We start from the raw sequence: 17,870 nt of genomic DNA on the forward strand, positions 1-17,870 counted from the left end.
ACAGCATTCCCTTGCTTGCTGGGGGCTTAATTTTAAAAGACATTTTATTGACAAGTTTGAAAATATCACTTTTTCTCCTAAGTTTTCTCCTAAGTGATATTTTCATATCATATCAAGAAAATGCGTTTTAAAGAGAAACCGTGACCAAGAATTGAATTTCATCCCAATCAGGAGCTGATACTCCCTTTCCCATGAGAAGTCTTTTCCTTTTCACAAACAGACCATCAGGGGGCGCTGTATGACTGATATTGTGGTGAAACCCCTCCCACAGGAAACTCTAAGGACCGTGGTACTCCTGGCAGTTTCCTGTCTGTGAACCTTGTTGCATTGTGGGAAATAGCCGTTTCCAACTGGCAAAAAAACAAGCAGCAGCTACTTCCACTGACATTACCTGCCAGCAGTAAAAATGTCACCATGTGATAAATGTTAGAATGTAAATCAGGGATTTAAAATATTTTACAATGGGCAAACACTGACTAAATCATTTATACATAATTATTGTAAAAATGAAGCACTTTTTTTATTGCATTATTTTCACTGGAATTCTTAAAGGGATACTGTAGGGGGGTCGGGGGAAAATGAGTTGAACTTACCCGGGGCTTCTAACGGTCCCCCGCAGACATCTTGTGTTGGCGGAGCCACTCACCGATGCTCCGGCTCCGCCTCCGGTTTACTTCTGGAATTTCAGACTTTAAAGTCTGAAAACCACTGCGCCTGCGTTGCCGTGTCTTCGATCCCGCTGATGTCATCAAGAGCGCACAGCACAGGCCCAGTATGGTCTGTGTCTGCGCAGTACACTCCTGGTGACATCAGCGGGAGCGAGGACACGGGCGTGCAGGCGCAGTGGTTTTCTGACTTTAAAGTCAGAAATTCCAGAAGTGAACCGGGGGCGGGGCCGGAGCATCGGTGAGTGGCTGCGCCAACACAGGATGTCTGCGGGGGACCATTGGAAGCCCCGGGTAACTTCAACTCATTTTCCCCCGACCCCCTACAGTATCCCTTTAAGTCAGCAGCAAGCAAGAAAATACTGATACACTAAATTTGTATTATTCACCTACCTTTTGGCACTTTTTCAATTGCAGATTGCTGAAAAGTTATTTTAAACAAAAGATGATTTTATTACTGATGTATAAGCTACCCTGTGGACACAGGCGTTTTCTTCATCGACGTTCTCTTGTATTTGTGTCCCTAGAGTAAAGCTTGGTACCCACGTCGCGATTTTCCCGACAATTTTTTGAGCGGTTGTTTCCGCAATATCGCGACGTGAGTACAGCACACTACCACGGAAACGTCGCTTAGCGTCTTACCGCAATAATGAATGTCATGGCGGATCGGATCGCTGAAATCCCAGACGACTCCCGCACAAAGGACTATGATCACTTGAAGTCTCGTTCGCTCACGATGTGCAGCGTCACGTGACATCATGCATACCCGCCAGCTGGAAGAAGCCAACGACCGTCGTCAAGGGGACGTTGCAGGACCTGTTGGGCAGTGAGTAGCAGGCTTAAGATTTCTCTTATTGTAATCTTACCCCTGGATGTTGAGGTTCCCTGCGTCACCGGCCTTCGTCTGATCAAACAGGGTGGAGCAAGAGGGACCGCCCGAGAGCACGTCTGGTATCCCACAGTATGCGTTCGTGAAGACCATCTGGTCATTTACTATCTGGGCTCTGAAAAGGAGACAATCATACTGTTTGTTATCACAATTATAGGCCTACATAAAAAGGTAGCTGTAGATTCAAAACCATGTGAACCTGGATGATCAACTTACTGCTCCAAATAGTGGACTTAACCTTCTTGGCGGTAACCCCGAACGTAGTTCGGGGTAAGCCGCCGGAGGGTGCCGCTCAGGCCCTGCTGGGCCGATTTGTTTAATTTTTTTTTTGCTGGACGCAGCTAGCACTTTGCTAGCTGCGCCAGCACCCCGATCGCCGCCGCCGCGCGCCCGATCGCCGCTATCCGGTGCGGCACGCGGCCCCCCCCCCCCCAGACCCCGTGCGCTGCCTGGCCAATCAGTGCCAGGCAGCGCCGAGGGGTGGCCCGGGACTCCCAATGACGTCCCGACGTCAGTGACGTCGGTGACGTCATCCCGCCCGTCGCCATGGCGACGGGGGAAGCCCTCCAGGAAATCCCGTTCTTTGAACGGGATTTCCTGATCGGAGATCGCTGAAGGCGATCGAAGAGGGCCCTGGGCTCGCTACATGATATAGAAAAAAAAAAATTTAAAAAAAACTGCCGCGCTGCCTCCTGGCGTATTTTTTTTTATACCGCCAGGAGGGTTAAAGGACCCTTGAACTGCTAGACATATGGAGGCTTCCATATTTATTTCCTTTTTAACAATACCAGTTGCCTGGCAGGCCTGCTGATCTCTATCTACAGTAGTGTCTGGATCCCACACCTCAAAACATGCATGCAGCTAATCCAGTCAGACTTCTGTAAGAAACACCTGATCTGCATGCTTTTTCAGGGTCTACAGATAAAGGTATTAGGGGCAGAGGATCAGCAAGACAGCCAGGCAATCTGAATTGTTTAAAAGGAAATAAATAACTCATCCCCCATATCCCCCTCACGTCAGGTGTCCTTTACTGTAAAGTGAACCTGACGTGAGAGGGATATGGAGGCTGCCATAAACAATGCACACTGCCTGGATGTCCTGCTGATCTTCTGTCTTTAATACTTTCAAGCAACAGCGATTACCACAAAATATTCTTCACTTATTTGTAAAGCAGGATGTACTGAGAACGCCGGCAGGAAGTTACAGGCTGGATCACCCTTTCTCATGTGCCCAGTGCAATTACAGAAGGTTTCAACTTAATGCAACTCATAAAAATACCACTAGTGAGCGGGCACCAGTTTAAAGGGAACCGGAAGGGAGTAGAATTATTTAAAATAAACACATGACGTAGATGCAATTGAATATTACATACTTACCTCGCTGTCAGTTCCTCTCAGAAGCTCAACATTTTTTTTTCTTACAGTGATGCCTTCCAGTTCTGACAAGATTTTTTCAGAACTGAAATATACCATTTGCTGTCAGTTATATATCAGCAGCTGTCAGTTACAACTGAATGTGCAAGTTTAAAGAGAAACTCTGACCAAAAATTGAACTTTATCCCAATCAGCAGCCGATACCCTCTTTTACATGAGAAATCTATTCCTTTTCACAAACAGACCATCAGGGGGCACTGTATGACTGATATTGTGGTGAAACCCCTCCCACAAGAAAAGTTCAAACTTTTGTGGGAAATAGCTGTTTACAGCTGTTTCCAACTGCCAAAAACCATGCAGCAGCTACATCATCTGCCAACAGTAAAATGTTCACTGGAGTTCTTCTTTAAGTCCATGTTTCCCTATGGCTCAAGTGGATGATATTACAGTTAAACAGTGTGCTGACCGGGAAGCGGTTATGGGGTAATGACCATTTTTGAATTGGAGGACGGAGAATTCCATTGATCACAGAGGATAAATGGGATGCAGGAGAGGAGAAAGATGGAGAAGTAGACTACACAGGGGGTAAGTATGACCTGTGTATGGTTATTTTGACTTCTTATTTTTCAGTTCAGGCTCTCTTTAATGAAAATGTTAAGCTTAAAGTGTACCAGAGCTGTCGATAAAAGAACTACTGATACTTACCCACTGCTTCCTCCTGCAGCATAAACACGTGCAAGTACCTCACCGTTCTCACGTGGTCTGCCATTCAGCCCCGGTAATGGGCTCAGTCGGGATCAGTCTGGGCTACTGCACATGCTCCTTAGAGCAGCAATAAATGAACATTATAAAAAACAATGCCATGAAAATTCATCATTAAGCTCCTTGGCAGTATGGACGAGCTCAGCTAGTCCATGACCGCTGGAGGGTGCCGCTCAGGCCCTGCTGGGCCGATTTTAACAATTTTTTTTTAAAAACACGCAGCTAGCACTTTGCTAGCTGAGTGTGGGGGACGATCGCCGCCGCTCGCCGCTGATGCGCCGCTACCCGTCGCGTAAGTGCCCCCCCTCCGAGACCCCTGCGCAGCCTGGCCAATCAGTGCCAGGCAGCGCTGCGGAGTGGATTGGGACTCCCGATGACGTCACGACGTCGATGACGTCATCACGATCATCGCCATGACGATGGGGGAAGCCCTCCAAGAAATCCCGTTCAGAACGGGATTTCCAGATGGGGTAATGCACCGGAAGCGATCGGAAAGGTGAGTAAGACGCCGCCTGGAGGGGGGGAATCATGTAGCTAGCGCTAGGCTAGCTACATGGTTTAAAAAAAAATAAAAAAAAATACTGCTGCGCCGCCACCCTGCCGATCTTAATAGAACGCCAGGGTGGTTAAAGGGAACCAGAGACGAAGCACCCTTGTGTATTTTACCACATATATCAGTGGGAACATTAGAGAAAACACCTACCCTGCTCTCTGTTTCATCCTCACTGCTAAAAGTGTCTGTTATCAGCTGTGATAAGAATCCCGGACTGAGCATTCAGTCTGGCTTTGCAGGGAATAATTATAGCTGAGTCATTATAGCAGAGCCACAAGGGGGCAGGCTTGGGCTTGAAAAGACACCAGAGAAGACAGTCTAGCTTTTCTACGGAAAGATTACAGCTGAGTCTGAGTGCTCAGTCGGGGATTCTTCTCAGAGGTGATAACAGTCAGATTAAACAGAGAACAATAAAACAAAGAGCAGATTAGGTGTTTACTGTCATGTTTCCACTGATTTATAAGGTAAAATTCATGAGGGTGCTTCGTCTCTGGTTCTCTTTAAGCCTATCTGGCTGAAGCGTCTCCAGGGAATCCATCCACCATGCCTCCCGTTCCCGGAACAGCTGTTAAAAAAATAAGCAGCTTCACTCACCTACTCCGGGTTACCCCTGCTTTCTTCTCCATCCTGTCAGCTCTCCCGTTCCGCCGCAGGGTTCTTTCATAAATGTCGGTGGAACGGGAGAGCTGACAGGATGGAAACGACAGCAAGGGGAACCCGGAGTAGGAGAGTTAAGCTGTGTGTGGGGTTTTATTTAACAGGTAATGAACAGTTCAGAAGTACTTTATGTTTGCCAACAACGGACAATCTATGAAACAATGGACAAGAACAATCTTACATCCTACATTATTGCTGGGAATACGGGAATATGGAAAGATAGATAAAAACAAGGAACACCAAGAGCCCCAATAGTGTAATATGTACTGGTAAATGGTTACTAGATAAATATTAATACTCACAAACCAGGGTTACCATTAGGCAACCACTGTAAAGGCAAGTGGGGAGATTTTCCTGACCCCACTCAGGAATAAGAAGTCGCTCTCTGTAGATGAGAAAAAGGGGGTTCAACCCTCCACCCAGGGTGTTTGTAGATTCACCCTCTCACCACCACTCACCAGGTCAGTCGTCTTGACCTGTAGGCCGGTGCAGGTCCCCAGCAGGTACACCACTCCTGCTAAACCACACTGTAGATCATAGAAATCAGAGACCGCACTCAGAAGGCCTTTTCAACCACTGTATTCACAGGAAACCAAGCATGACAAAATACACGACATGTTTCGGGCGTCGCCCCTCCTCAAGTGTCCACCCAGGGTGGACTCAGTATTATGCAGGAGAACAGAGGCGCCAAAAGGATAAAAGGAAGCTAAATGAGCTTAAAAAAACAAATTCTTGGTAAATAGAGGAAGTAGTGGTGGACTTATCTCCTCCAAGTAGACACACAACGACTGTAGTAAAGACAGTCAATATATTTTATTTATGAACTCCAAATATGCAACGCGTTTCGCAGGTTCGATCCCGCTTCATTACGCAACAGAGGTGTCTGGCTCTTCTACTGACCACATATGCTATTGCTCCGTTGTTATTGCCTGATGAAGCGGGATCAAACCTGAGAAACGCGTTGCATATTTATTGGTAGGTGAACAGAGGTGCCAGAAGGATAAAAGTACATAAAATTTTTAAAAAATTGCTGAGAGGAAGTGGTGGACTCGCCTCCATTAAAGCAGACACCAAGGACTGTAAATATATAGATATACATATTTATTGAAAATACCCCAAAGATGCATCTTTGGGGTATTTTCAATAAATGTGTATATCTATATATTTACAGTCCTTGGTGTCTGCTTTAACGGAGGCGAGTCCACCACTTCCTCCCAGCAATTTTTTAAAAATTTTATGTACTTTTATCCTTCTGGCGCCTCTGTTCACCTACCAATATATTTGAGTCCACCCCAGGTGGAGGGGTGATCTACCCCCTTTCTTCCTATCTACAGAGAGCGACTTCTTAATCCTGAGTGAGGACAGGTCTAATCTCCTCACCTGTCTAATGAGTGGTTACCTAGGTGGTAACCCGTGTTTGTGAGTATTACCATCTCACTGTTTCATTTATCCAATCAATTTTGACATACTACACCATATTGGGCTCTCGATTTCTCTTCAACTTGCGTTGCATATTTGGAGTTCATAAATAAAATATAATGACTGTCTTTACTACAGTCGTTGTGTGTCTACTTGGAGGAGGTAAGTCCACCACTACCGCCTCTATTTACCAAGAATTTGCTTTTTAAGCTCATTTAGCTTCATTTTATCCTTTTGGCGCCTCTGTTCTCCTGCATAATGGAAAGATAGATGGTTCGATAGATACTTTCCGACAGGTCTGAGCTGATTTTCAATTGTTTTTCTGATCGATTTGTATAGAAATATCAGAAAATCAATCAGAAAAACGATTGAAATCAGATCGGACATGCCGGAAATGATCCATCGAGCAATCTATCTACCGAATTGAGAGTGCTATGGAGGTTTCAGGGTAGAGACTCAGAAGATTGAGATGTAAAAAGCCCAACAATACATCCGGGAAACTGGAATTCTTTTTTAGACTTTGTTCAATATGGCAGCCTCCATAGTTCCCTAATATGGCAGCCTCCATAGTTCCCTAACGCAAGGTGTAAGGCATAAAATGAAATAGTTTTGAGCTTACCCAGTTCCTGGGGATGGTACAATTATGAAAGTCCGCCTGAAGGGGATAAAACCGCTCTTTGACTTTTCCACTGTAATAAAAAAAAGTTATTATGGATTAATAGCAGAAAGCACCATCACCAAAGTCCGAACTAGAGATGCATTATTGGACTTCATGTAGTAATGGAATCACTGCAGTTCCTCAAAGGCTTATGTACATTTTTATTTCATTTGCATACTGTTTCATTTGGGTTGAAGTGAGTTTGACCACAGCCTCCCACTCAATTCAATACAGTTAAAGAACGTAAAATGCTACAGTATCAGAAAAGCAAAGCAAACTCAAATAAAATGCAGTGCTCTCCCCAGGCTCTTTTAGGCGGGTGCTCCACCCAGCTAGTTTTGGTGAGCACCCGGTTGTCATCGGCTCACCTCCTCCTATGCTGTAAGCAGAGTTGTGCATAGATGCACCGGCCCTGCATTCTCTCATCTCTTCCCATCCGGCTACTTTATCATGCCACCTGGCTGGAAAAAGTTTCTGGGGAGAACACTGGAATGCATTTATAGACTGCCATATGTGACCTCATTCAAAATTCAAGCTTTTTTGTTAAGGATCCCACCTTTGTTTCATAAATGCAGATGGGGCCCCTCCAAGCCCTAAAAGCAACCCTAAACTCATGCAAAACAGTGATGATAAACTAAACAATCACAGGTAATCAACAGTGAAAAATACATGTTAGAATTTTCAGCAGATCCTGAAATAGAAGCATCAGATTTAATGATGCAAAGTCATACTGAAAGCCGACTTTCCGTGTTGGTCAGTGAAGACATCCATCTAATTGAAGAGTGAACAGAATTGAAAAAAATAAAAGGGAACTTTCTCCTGACACAGGGGAACTTTCTCCCGATACGGTTATCAACAGTGCTAATTTGCATATCATTTTCCAGGATATACCTCTGGATCAAAAACCTGTTTTTGTTGTTTTCACTGATGATAACCCAAACTTTATTATCGTGTCCCATGTAGACTTTATGTGCAGAGTTGCAAATAGATCAGGTCCACCCTAGCGGAGTCACTTGTGTAACAGAATGTATGGGAAAATAGATCAGTTTGATCAGATGATAGATTTGAAAGGCTCTGATTTGCTGTGTTCACTTCCTGTTTAAAGTGAACCTCCGGACTAAAAATTTACTCAGCAGCACTGGAAAGGCTTGGCGTTTCTTTAACAGTTTCACGGCATCAGAACTTTGTTACTCTTATACAAGCCTCATTTTTAGCTGCACAGAAGAAAACTGCCCGGGCATTTTTCCCCTGATGCTGTGCAAAGCATGATAAGGTTTCTGATGTTGTTGTTCTCGTTCTGCTGTTTTGGTGCAATTTTTTTTTTACATTTTGAATTTGACATTTGAAGCCTAGCGTGTGCAGCTGGGTGGGGTAATAAGGACACAGGACAGTTGGAACTGTGTCTCCTGCTCCTTGTCACCTCCTTTCAACCAAAAAGATGGCTGCCCCATGACAAAGATGGCAGCCACCATGAATCACAAACATTTGCCTGTTTTAAAACAGGGTGGGTACGAGATTATATTACCTATCAATTCTAATTTTTTTTTTTTTTTATAAATTCTTTTGATTAAATTTTAGTTTAAAACAAAAAGACACATATTGAATGGAGTTCCTGATTTCCAACACACGCACCTATCAATTCTAATTAACATAACTAATGTAACTTGATGACAGGCTGATGTTTAGGCTGAAGTTCTCCTTCAAGTCTACACAGAAAACAGAAGTGGCACATAACGGTGACTAGCCAGTCAGAGCCTTAATACTTTGTCATGTGATCAGACTTATCTGGTTTAGCGGTGAGTTCTGTTAAACAGCAACTCTAGCCCCAGTTGAGATTAGAGGTTAGTTGAACCAGACAATGTATTGTCTAAGGCAGAGTCCTTCTCAGATGCTAGGTTTCCCTCCCATAAGCCCGCCCACCCCATTTACTGTATTTTTTTGGACCATAAGACGCACTTTTCATCTCCCCCAAAAGTGGGGAGAAAAAGTCAGTGCATCTTATGGTCCGAATATGCAAAGTGCCGAGTGCAGCGGAAGCCATTACCTATCCAGCCAGCATGATCCAAGTCCTCCCGTCTCCAGCCGTTGTAATGACAGAAAATTCTGCTGCTCTACACACTCCGAGTCCTCCATCCTTCCCGGTTTACTGGTGCCCTCTGACTGCATGAGCCGACGTGCGCTGAGAGGGCACCAGTAAACCAATACGAGCATCAGAATCTCATTACAGCAGCTGGAGAGGGAAGAGGACATGGAGGACTAGGAGCACGCTGAATCTCCATGCATCTATACAGAACTGGGGTCCCCAAACTGTGCGCCCTGACACTACAGACGCACATGCCAGCCATTATGGTAAGCTACATGCCTAACTAGTGATGAAATATGGCATGTAGGGTTTTAACTGGGACCAGCCAAGTAATGTATTGTGAGGTGTTTTAGAACTGTGGCACTTGTGTAAAAATTAAGAAGGGAGAACCATAAAAAAAAAAAAAAAAAAAAAGTCATTTTTGCGTTTACGCCTAATTTTCTTTAAGCGCCTGTGAAATTTCAAAACACTTGGAAAAAAAATATTACCACAAGAAAGTCTAGTTTGTCCTGAAAGAAAAATATATGTATCCGTTTGATGGCATTGGCAATAAAAAGTAATTGCTGTATCAATAGTGACACTGATGATCTGTCAAAATTGTCAGGAACCTTAAACTGTAGGGGGTCGGGGGAAAATGAGTTGAACTTACCCGGGGCTTCTAATGGTCCCCTGCAGACATCCTGTGCCCGCGCAGCCATTCACCGATGCTCAGGCCCCGCCTCCGGTTCTCTTCTGGAATTTCAGACTGTAAAGTCTGAAAACCGCTGCGCCTGCGTTGCCGTGTCCTCGATCCCGCTGATGTCACCAGGAGCATACTGCGCAGGCCAAGTATGGTCTGTGTCTGCGCAGTACGCTCCTGGTGATATCAGCAGGATTGAGGACATGGCAACACAGGTGCAGCGGTTTTCAGACTTTAAAGTCTGAAATTCCAGAAGAGAACCGGAGGCGGGGCCTGAGCGTCGGTGAGTGGCTGCGCGGGCACAGGATGTCTGCGGGGGACCGTTAGAAGCCCCTGGTAAGTTCAACTCATTTTCCCCCGACCCCCCTACAGTATCCCTTTAAAGCGAATGGGAACCGGGTTTTTTAAAAAAAAAGTCAGATACTCACCTAAGGAGAGGGAGGCTCTGGGTCCCATAGAGCACTCCCTCTCCTCTCCCGGTGCCCGCTGCTGTCCTGGCTCCCCCATAGCGGTATTCGACCGTTTCGGTCAAATACCGCTGTCTCCCGCCCGAAGGGAGGCTTCGGAAATGCTTCGGGAGCCCGAGTGCTCCCGAAGACGGGCCGCTCTACACTGCGCGTGCGCCCTCTATGACGCATTCGCGTGTGCGCCGCCTGTCTTCGGGAGGACTCGGCTCCCGAAGACTTCTGAAGTCCTCTCGGCGTGGGATGAGAACGGAGGAGCCAGCGCAGCACCGGGGCCACCGGGAGAGGAGAGGGATGGCTCATTAGGACCGAGCCTTCCCTCTCCTTAGGTGAGTATCTGCCTTTTTTTTTTTTCTTTTAAACCGGGGTTACATTAGCTTTAAGGGGTAAAAACCTCGGAATCTGAAGTGGTTAAACAAGCAACTGCTGAAAACAAATACCTCTAATAATAATTAACAACTAACTGACCTCATCTACTTAAAGAAAATCTGTAACAAGAAAAAGTACCCCTGGGGGGTACTCACCTCGGGTGGGGGAAGCCTCCAGATCCTATCCAGGCTTCCCCCATACTCCTGTGTCACATGGCGGTCTCGCTGCAGCCCCTCCGAATAGCGGGGATATAAATATTTCCCAGCTCTAGCGCAGTATCGGCTCTCCTCTCGGAAATAGCCAATCGATGTCGGTCCGCTCTACTGCGCAGGCGGACTGACTGAGATCGGCTATTTCCGCCTATCTCCGTGCTGAGAGTCGCAACAGTGCCCCCGCTGGAGCCAGGGAAGGTACATAAATCAGCGCTTATCAAGCTTGTCAGGGAGGATTCCGGGACGCTTCAGGTGAGCCACCGCGGACTGCCTGCAGCTACAGGGATGGGGAAGCCGTGCATCGACCAGCTGATCATAATCAGCTGGCCCGATCAAGCCGCTCGACTCCCGCCCACTCGATCCCCGCCAGCGGACAATGGCAGGGAATCGGGCGCTGATAAGGAAGCGCCGGCGGGGACGAGCGGCAATCAATCCGCACGGACGAGCTGGGATGCGGCTGGGGTCGATCCGGCGGCTAATCGGCTGCCGGATTGACCCGTGTATTTTAGGCATTAGGCTCCCAGCTCCCAAGGTGAGTACCTCCCAGGGGATGTTTTTTTGTTACAGAGTCTCTAAGTATTTATATGTATTCATGTATTGATTTTATGCAGTATTGGGTGTTCCAATAGTTAGCTCAGATATTTTGTAAGTACCCAATCAAGGTCTAGGTAGGAAGAATGATTGTAATGTGTGATTTGGAGTATATGCACCTTCTGTTCCGATCCATCCTCGTCAGACATTGCTACTCAGTGCATGTCTCCTGTACAGCAAATAAACTTCTACTATACTTCCGAGAGACTGATCTGTGACATTTCACAACAAGCTTCTTTGTGTACTTTTGAAATTAGGCAACATTTAACTAATATATATAAAAATAAATATATATATATATATATATATATATATATATATATATATATATATATATACATATACATACACTGTAATATATATATATATATATATATATATATATATATATATATATATATATATATATATATATATATATATATATATATACATATATATATATATATATATATATATATATATATATATACACATATATACATACACATATACACACATACATACATACACACGTACATACATACCGGCACTCCGGTTTCCCCCCCACATCCCAAAAACATACATAGAAGTTAAAGAGCAACTGAAGTGAGAGATATGTGGAGGCTGCCATATTCATTTCCTTTTAAGCAATACCAGTTGCCTGGCTGTCGTCCTGATCCTCTGCCTCTAATACTTTTAGCCATAACCCCTGAACAAGCATAGAGCAGATCAGGTGTTTCTGACATTGTCAGATCTGACAAGATTAGCTGCATGCTTGTTCCTGGTGTGATTCAGACACTATTGTAGTCAAATAGATCAGCAGGACAGCCGGGCAACTGGTATGGTTTCAAGTTAAGCTCTGACTGTGATAATACCTCTTTGGTATCACTGCATTTTTAATGGATGCTATGGTAGGATACAAAATAATAGTGGATCCACTATGGGCCCTAAAAGCTGGTGATGAAAGCTGGCGGGACCCCTGGCGGATCTACCCTTGGGATGAAGGGTGAGAGTAATCGTCCCCCTCTATAGATATCTAGCGTTAAAGATAATTAGAGGTTCAGGGCCATCTTTTATACTTTTTTTTTGTTTGCGATTCCTCCTTAAGAGGAAGACGTTATTAAAATATAAAAAAGGGAGAAAAAAAAATTGTACAATAGAATTTAAAGCATCAGCAATTGTAACACCGAAACAATTTATATATCGCCTATCAATATGCTGAGATATTTTCTTTTAATGTAGATAACGACATGCATGTATTGTACAAATCTTATGTTTATTTCTCCAATTAAAAAAAAAGGAGATCAATATGGCAGCCACCATATCACTCTCGCTTCAGTTCCCCTTTAACTGGCTTCCCCCTAAAATTGGCCCTAGACTAGGATACATCCTGGTTGCCCTTTAACAGACATATGACTATGGTAGGGATTAGATTGTGAGCCCCTCTGAGGGACAGTTAAAGGGGCACTACAGCGAAAAACTGTAAAATTTAAAGTATGTGCAAACATATATAAATAAGAAGTACATTTTTTCCAGAATAAAATGAGTAATAAAATTACTTTTCTCCTATGTTGCTGTCACTTACAGTAGGTAGTAGAAATCTGACAGAAGTGACAGGTTTTGGACTAGTCCATCTCTTTATAGGGGATTCTCAGGGATATATTTATTTTCAAAAGCACTTAGTGAATGGCAGTTGCTCTGTCCAACTGCCAAAAAACTGTGTAGGGAGCAGGGAAGCTGGGCAGCATAATTGTTTAAATCCTTTTTAGGGAATATCTTTATAAAGAATAAAAGCCTTGCTAAGAATCCCCTATGAAGAGATGGACTAGTCCAAAACCTGTCACTTCTGTCAGATTGCTACTACCTACTGTAAGTGACAGCAACATAGGAGAAAAGTAATTTACGGCTCATTTTACTATGGAAAAAATGTACTTATTTATATAGGTTTGCACATATTTTACAGTTTTTCGCTGTAGTGCCCCTTTAAGGCTCATACACACGCTCTACTTTCAGGAACGACGAGTCCATCAGACCCTCCCGCGGGCGTTCCAGCGACAGTAGAGCGTGTGTACGCGCTGTCGGCAGACTGATAAGGCTGTTTCTGAACGATCCGCTCAGCGGGAGGGTCTGACGGACCCGTCGTTCCTAGAAGTAGAGCGTGGGTACGAGCCTTTAGTGACTAGACAATATACTCTGTACATCGCTGCAGAAGATGTCGGCTCTATATAAACACTAAATAATCATAATGGTAAATAAGCTTTAGTCCTCCAAAAAATGAAATACAATAAATACACGACTTTTGATGCTATTCTGAACTTTTTGCTCACCTGGTCTAAATCTTCCTTCAACGCTAAAACACAAGACCGAGGCCTACAGGGAAGAAGCACAACTCATTTAATTATTTTACTCATTATTGTAGTGCCAACACATTCATGCCTGCAGCTTTACATTAGTATCCGCCAAGAGCAGCTTACACTCTAGAACCCCTATTCAATTCACTTTTTCTCTAAAGTTTTCTCCTAGGAGATACATTTTCCATCTTCTGTTTAAAGGACAGGTCAGAGTAAAAAATGTAAATGAGATCTGCTTACCTGGGGCTTCCTCCAGCCCCTGGCAGCCAACCTGTCCCTCGCCGCAGCTCTGGAGAGATCGCGCTGCTCGTGATTGCACTCACATGGCCAAGAGCGTTCTGCACAGGTGCAGAACTACTGCGCCTGCGCAAAATGCTCCCAGCCATGAGAGCGTGACCGCGAGCAGCACGGCCTCATGCGGGAGCAGAAGATGCAGACCTAGTGAGGTCAGCTTCTGCAAAGGAGGGGAGGGACAGGTTGGCTGCCAGGGGCTGGAGGAAGCCCCAGGTAAGTAGATCTTGTTCATTTTTTGTTTTTTTAACACGGATGTGTCCTTTAAACACTTGAGGACCACAGTGTTAAACCCCCCTAAAGACCAGGCCATTTTTACCTAAATAGGCCACTGCAGCATTAAGGCCTCGCTGCAGGGCAGCATGACCTCAGCACACAAGTGATGATTCCCCCCCCCCTTTCTGCCCCCCAACAGAGCTCTCTGTTAGTGGGCAAAGTTAGCTCCCAGTAGGTTTGTTTATTTTATTGTAAATATGTTTTATATTATTTTTGCAGTAAATGTGTGTTTTTTGTTTTCGGTTTTTTTCTAGCTCCCTCCCTCCCCCCACCAGCCAATCACTGTGATCGGCTGTGATAGGCTTCAGCCTATGACAGCGGATCACCCCCGAGCCAATGAAGGGGACAGCCGTGTCACACAGCTGTCCCCAGTACAGCGCTGCCTTAGATCGCAGCGCTGTACAGGCATAAAAGACGGCGGTTTAGCCGTCTAACAGTCTTCCTAGCGGCGATCGCCGCTGGGAGATTGAAGGCGGAGCGGAGCTCCGTCATCCAAGCCCTGCAACACACTCTCCCTGGACTTTAAGCTGATCGGCGTTAGGCAGTCCTGGGGGAGCCACCCATTGGCGTGACACGGTCCTGTAGTGGTAAAGATATAAATTTCTGTATAGTAAACTAGATGTCCAGGTCCCGGCCAAGCACCATTCTAAGCATATGGAATAAACACCTGGTATAGTAAACCCGGATATATTAGAACTTCTGTTATACTAAACTTTTTTTTTCGCCCCTGCAGTATTCTGTATCTGGCTATAGTGGAAAGTGGACGGACCAATGAGTCATCCATCAGTCAGGGACCCATGATCGAGCTGGCAGCCACTTGTCTGCTCACTATCTGCACACTACACTGGGCCTGCATGGATTACCTCAAAAGCACCAGCCAGCGAGACCTATCCTTACTGTGTAAGCTGCTGCCTGATTACAGTGGGAATTCCCTGTCATCTCTAACTTGCTTGTGCATGGCTGCAAGCTACAGTATCATCCAGGCTGCACAGAAATATGCAGAGGACACTAAGTACTTTACCCTCATTAACTGGTGAGACTAATGCTTCCTGTGCAAGCTGTTGTGTGATTATTGCATGCCAATCCCTGCATTTTGAGCACTGAAGCGAAAAAAAAATTATGATATTATGATTTGTATGTGTAGTACAGCTAAGAAATAAAACATTAAGATCAGATACATCAGTCTAGTTGTTTCCAGTACAGGAAGAGTTAAGAAACTCCAGTTGTTATCTCTATGCAAAAAAGCCATTATCTCTATGACTTTCAAAGTTGTGGAGAGGGCTGTTTTCTGACTTTTATTATCTCAACTGTTAGTTAACTATTTACTTTTTCTCTGCCAGAGGAGAGGTCATTACTTCACAGACTGCTCTGAAAGAATCATTTTGAATGCTGAGTGTTGTGTAATCTGCACATATTATAGAATGATGCAATGTTAGAAAAAATACCATATACCAGAAAATAAAAATATGAGAATATTTTCTTTGCTGCTAATCTTCTAGTAATCATTCATAGTACACAACCAATTCATTATATCATATTTTTTTTCTCGCTTCAGTGTCTCTTTAAGACGCAGTCTGTGCTCACTTGCTGAAGCATTGAAAAGAAGAAAAATGACTCCCAATTATTGACTGAATTACTGTAAGATCCAGTACTATAGTATAGTTTATGTGCTTCAGTATGACAATTTCTGATATAGGTAACTACTTTGCCCAGTCCTTTAGAGTTTACTATAAAGGGATTCTACTATAGTGCTAGTTTCCAGCAGATGTGTTATATCGCATGGCATGTTTCTTTTTGCAAATTTCTGAACACAAGTTTAATCAGAATTTACAGCGATTGGGAATGCTGGTAATATCTTCGTTTGCCAAAACAGTTTGTTCTAACTGCACTCTGGCAGACTGACCTTTGCACGACTAGGAGCCTGAAGCTGTACAGGCTCCTAGTCAGCCTGTACAGCTTCAGCCCTGCAAGGGAGCAGATCCTGATCCTCGCCGTGCAACTTGCCTCATAGGTGTGTACAAGACTGTCAGTCGAGGTTTTATAATCCTGAAAATGTCATCTCTGTTGATGTTGTGATTCCCTGTTCAAAACACCAGCCAGCGGCGTTCCTACAGAGTTTCCTGAGTTGCCATTGAGCAGCTCTCTCCCCCTAGCCGTGCCTCCTGCCGCTCCCCCGCCTCCCTGCACGCTGTAAGAGACACAGTCTCTCTTTGCAGCGTCGTGACCTATAGGTCAACGCGGCCCACAGGAGCGGCACGATTTTTGCGGCTACCTGATCCACTTAGCCCCACGGATCAGGTAGCTTTTTTTTTTTTTTTTTTTTTTTTTTTTTTTTTTTGAGCCCACCTCGGGCTCTCAAGTGAAGAGCAAATCTGGGCTCTGATAAAAATCCTCCACGTTTTGTTGATCCCTCAATTTCAGGCTTTAGATTTACAGTCATGGCTACATATAGTGACTTGCAAAAGTATTCGGCCCCCTTGAAGTTTTCCACATTTTGTCACATTACTGCTACAAACATGAATCAATTTTATTGGAATTCCACGCGAAAGACCAATACAAAGTGGTGTACACATGAGAAGTGGAACGAAAATCATACATGATTCCAAACATTTTTTACAAATAAATAACTGCAAAGTGGGGTGTGCGTAATTATTCGGCCCCCTGAGTCAATACTTTGTAGAACCACCTTTTGCTGCAATTACAGCTGCCAGTCTTTTAGGGTATGTCTCTACCAGCTTTGCACATCTAGAGCCTGAAATCCTTGCCCATTCTTCTTTGCAAAACAGCTCCAGCTCAGTCAGATTAGATGGACAGCGTTTGTGAACAGCAGTTTTCAGATCTTGCCACAGATTCTCGATTGGATTTAGATCTGGACTTTGATTGGGTCATTCTAACACTTGGATATGTTTTGTTTTAAACCATTCCATTGTTGCCCTGGCTTTATGTTTAGGGTCGTTGTCCTGCTGGAAGGTGAACCTCCTCCCCAGTCTCAAGTCTTTTGCAGACTCCAAGAGGGTTTCTTCCAAGATTGCCCTGTATTTGGCTCCGCCCATCTTCCCATCAACTCTGACCAGCTTCCCTGTCCCTGCTGAATAGAAGCACCCCCAGAGCATGGTGCTGCCACCACCATATTTGACAGTGGGGATGGTGTGTTCAGAGTGATGTGCAGTGTTAGTTTTCCACCACACATAGCGTTTTGCATTTTGGCCAAAAAGTTCCATTTTGGTCTCATCTGACCAGAGCACCTTCTTCCACATGGTTGCTGTGTCCCCCACATGGCTTGTGGCAAACTGCAAACGGGACTTCTTAAGCTTTTCTGTTAACAATTGCTTTCTTCTTGCCACTCCTCCATAAAGGCCAACTTTGTGCAGTGTACGACTAATAGTTGTCCTATGGACATATTCCCCCACCTGAGCTGCAGATCTCTGCAGCTCGTCCAGAATCACCATGGGCCTCTTGACTGCATTTCTGATCAGCGCTCTCCTTGTTCGGCCTGTGAGTTTAGGTGGATGGCCTTGTCTAGGTAGGTTTACAGTTGTGCCATACTCCTTCCATTTCTGAAGGATCGCTTGAACAGTGCTCCGTGAGATGTTCAA

The 17,870-nt window shown here is 44.7% G+C and overlaps 1 protein-coding gene across 6 annotated transcripts in view; it reads right to left on the reverse strand.

The window, feature by feature from the left end:
• The window catches only part of LOC137504419 (nuclear RNA export factor 1-like), a 122,037-nt gene that overhangs the window by 23,698 nt on the left and 80,469 nt on the right, over window positions 1-17,870 (reverse strand). For all 6 annotated transcript variants that reach the window (XM_068232827.1, XM_068232825.1, XM_068232823.1 and 3 more), the window contains 3 exons: window positions 13,684-13,726; window positions 6,938-7,007; window positions 1,532-1,669 (listed from right to left, as the gene is read on the reverse strand). In XM_068232827.1, coding sequence (XP_068088928.1) covers window positions 1,532-1,669; window positions 6,938-7,007; window positions 13,684-13,726 — 251 coding nt within the window. The remainder of the gene's footprint in view (window positions 1-1,531; window positions 1,670-6,937; window positions 7,008-13,683; window positions 13,727-17,870) is intronic.

This window comes from Hyperolius riggenbachi, chromosome 4, assembly GCF_040937935.1.
Source record: "Hyperolius riggenbachi isolate aHypRig1 chromosome 4, aHypRig1.pri, whole genome shotgun sequence".
NCBI lineage: Eukaryota > Metazoa > Chordata > Amphibia > Anura > Hyperoliidae > Hyperolius > Hyperolius riggenbachi.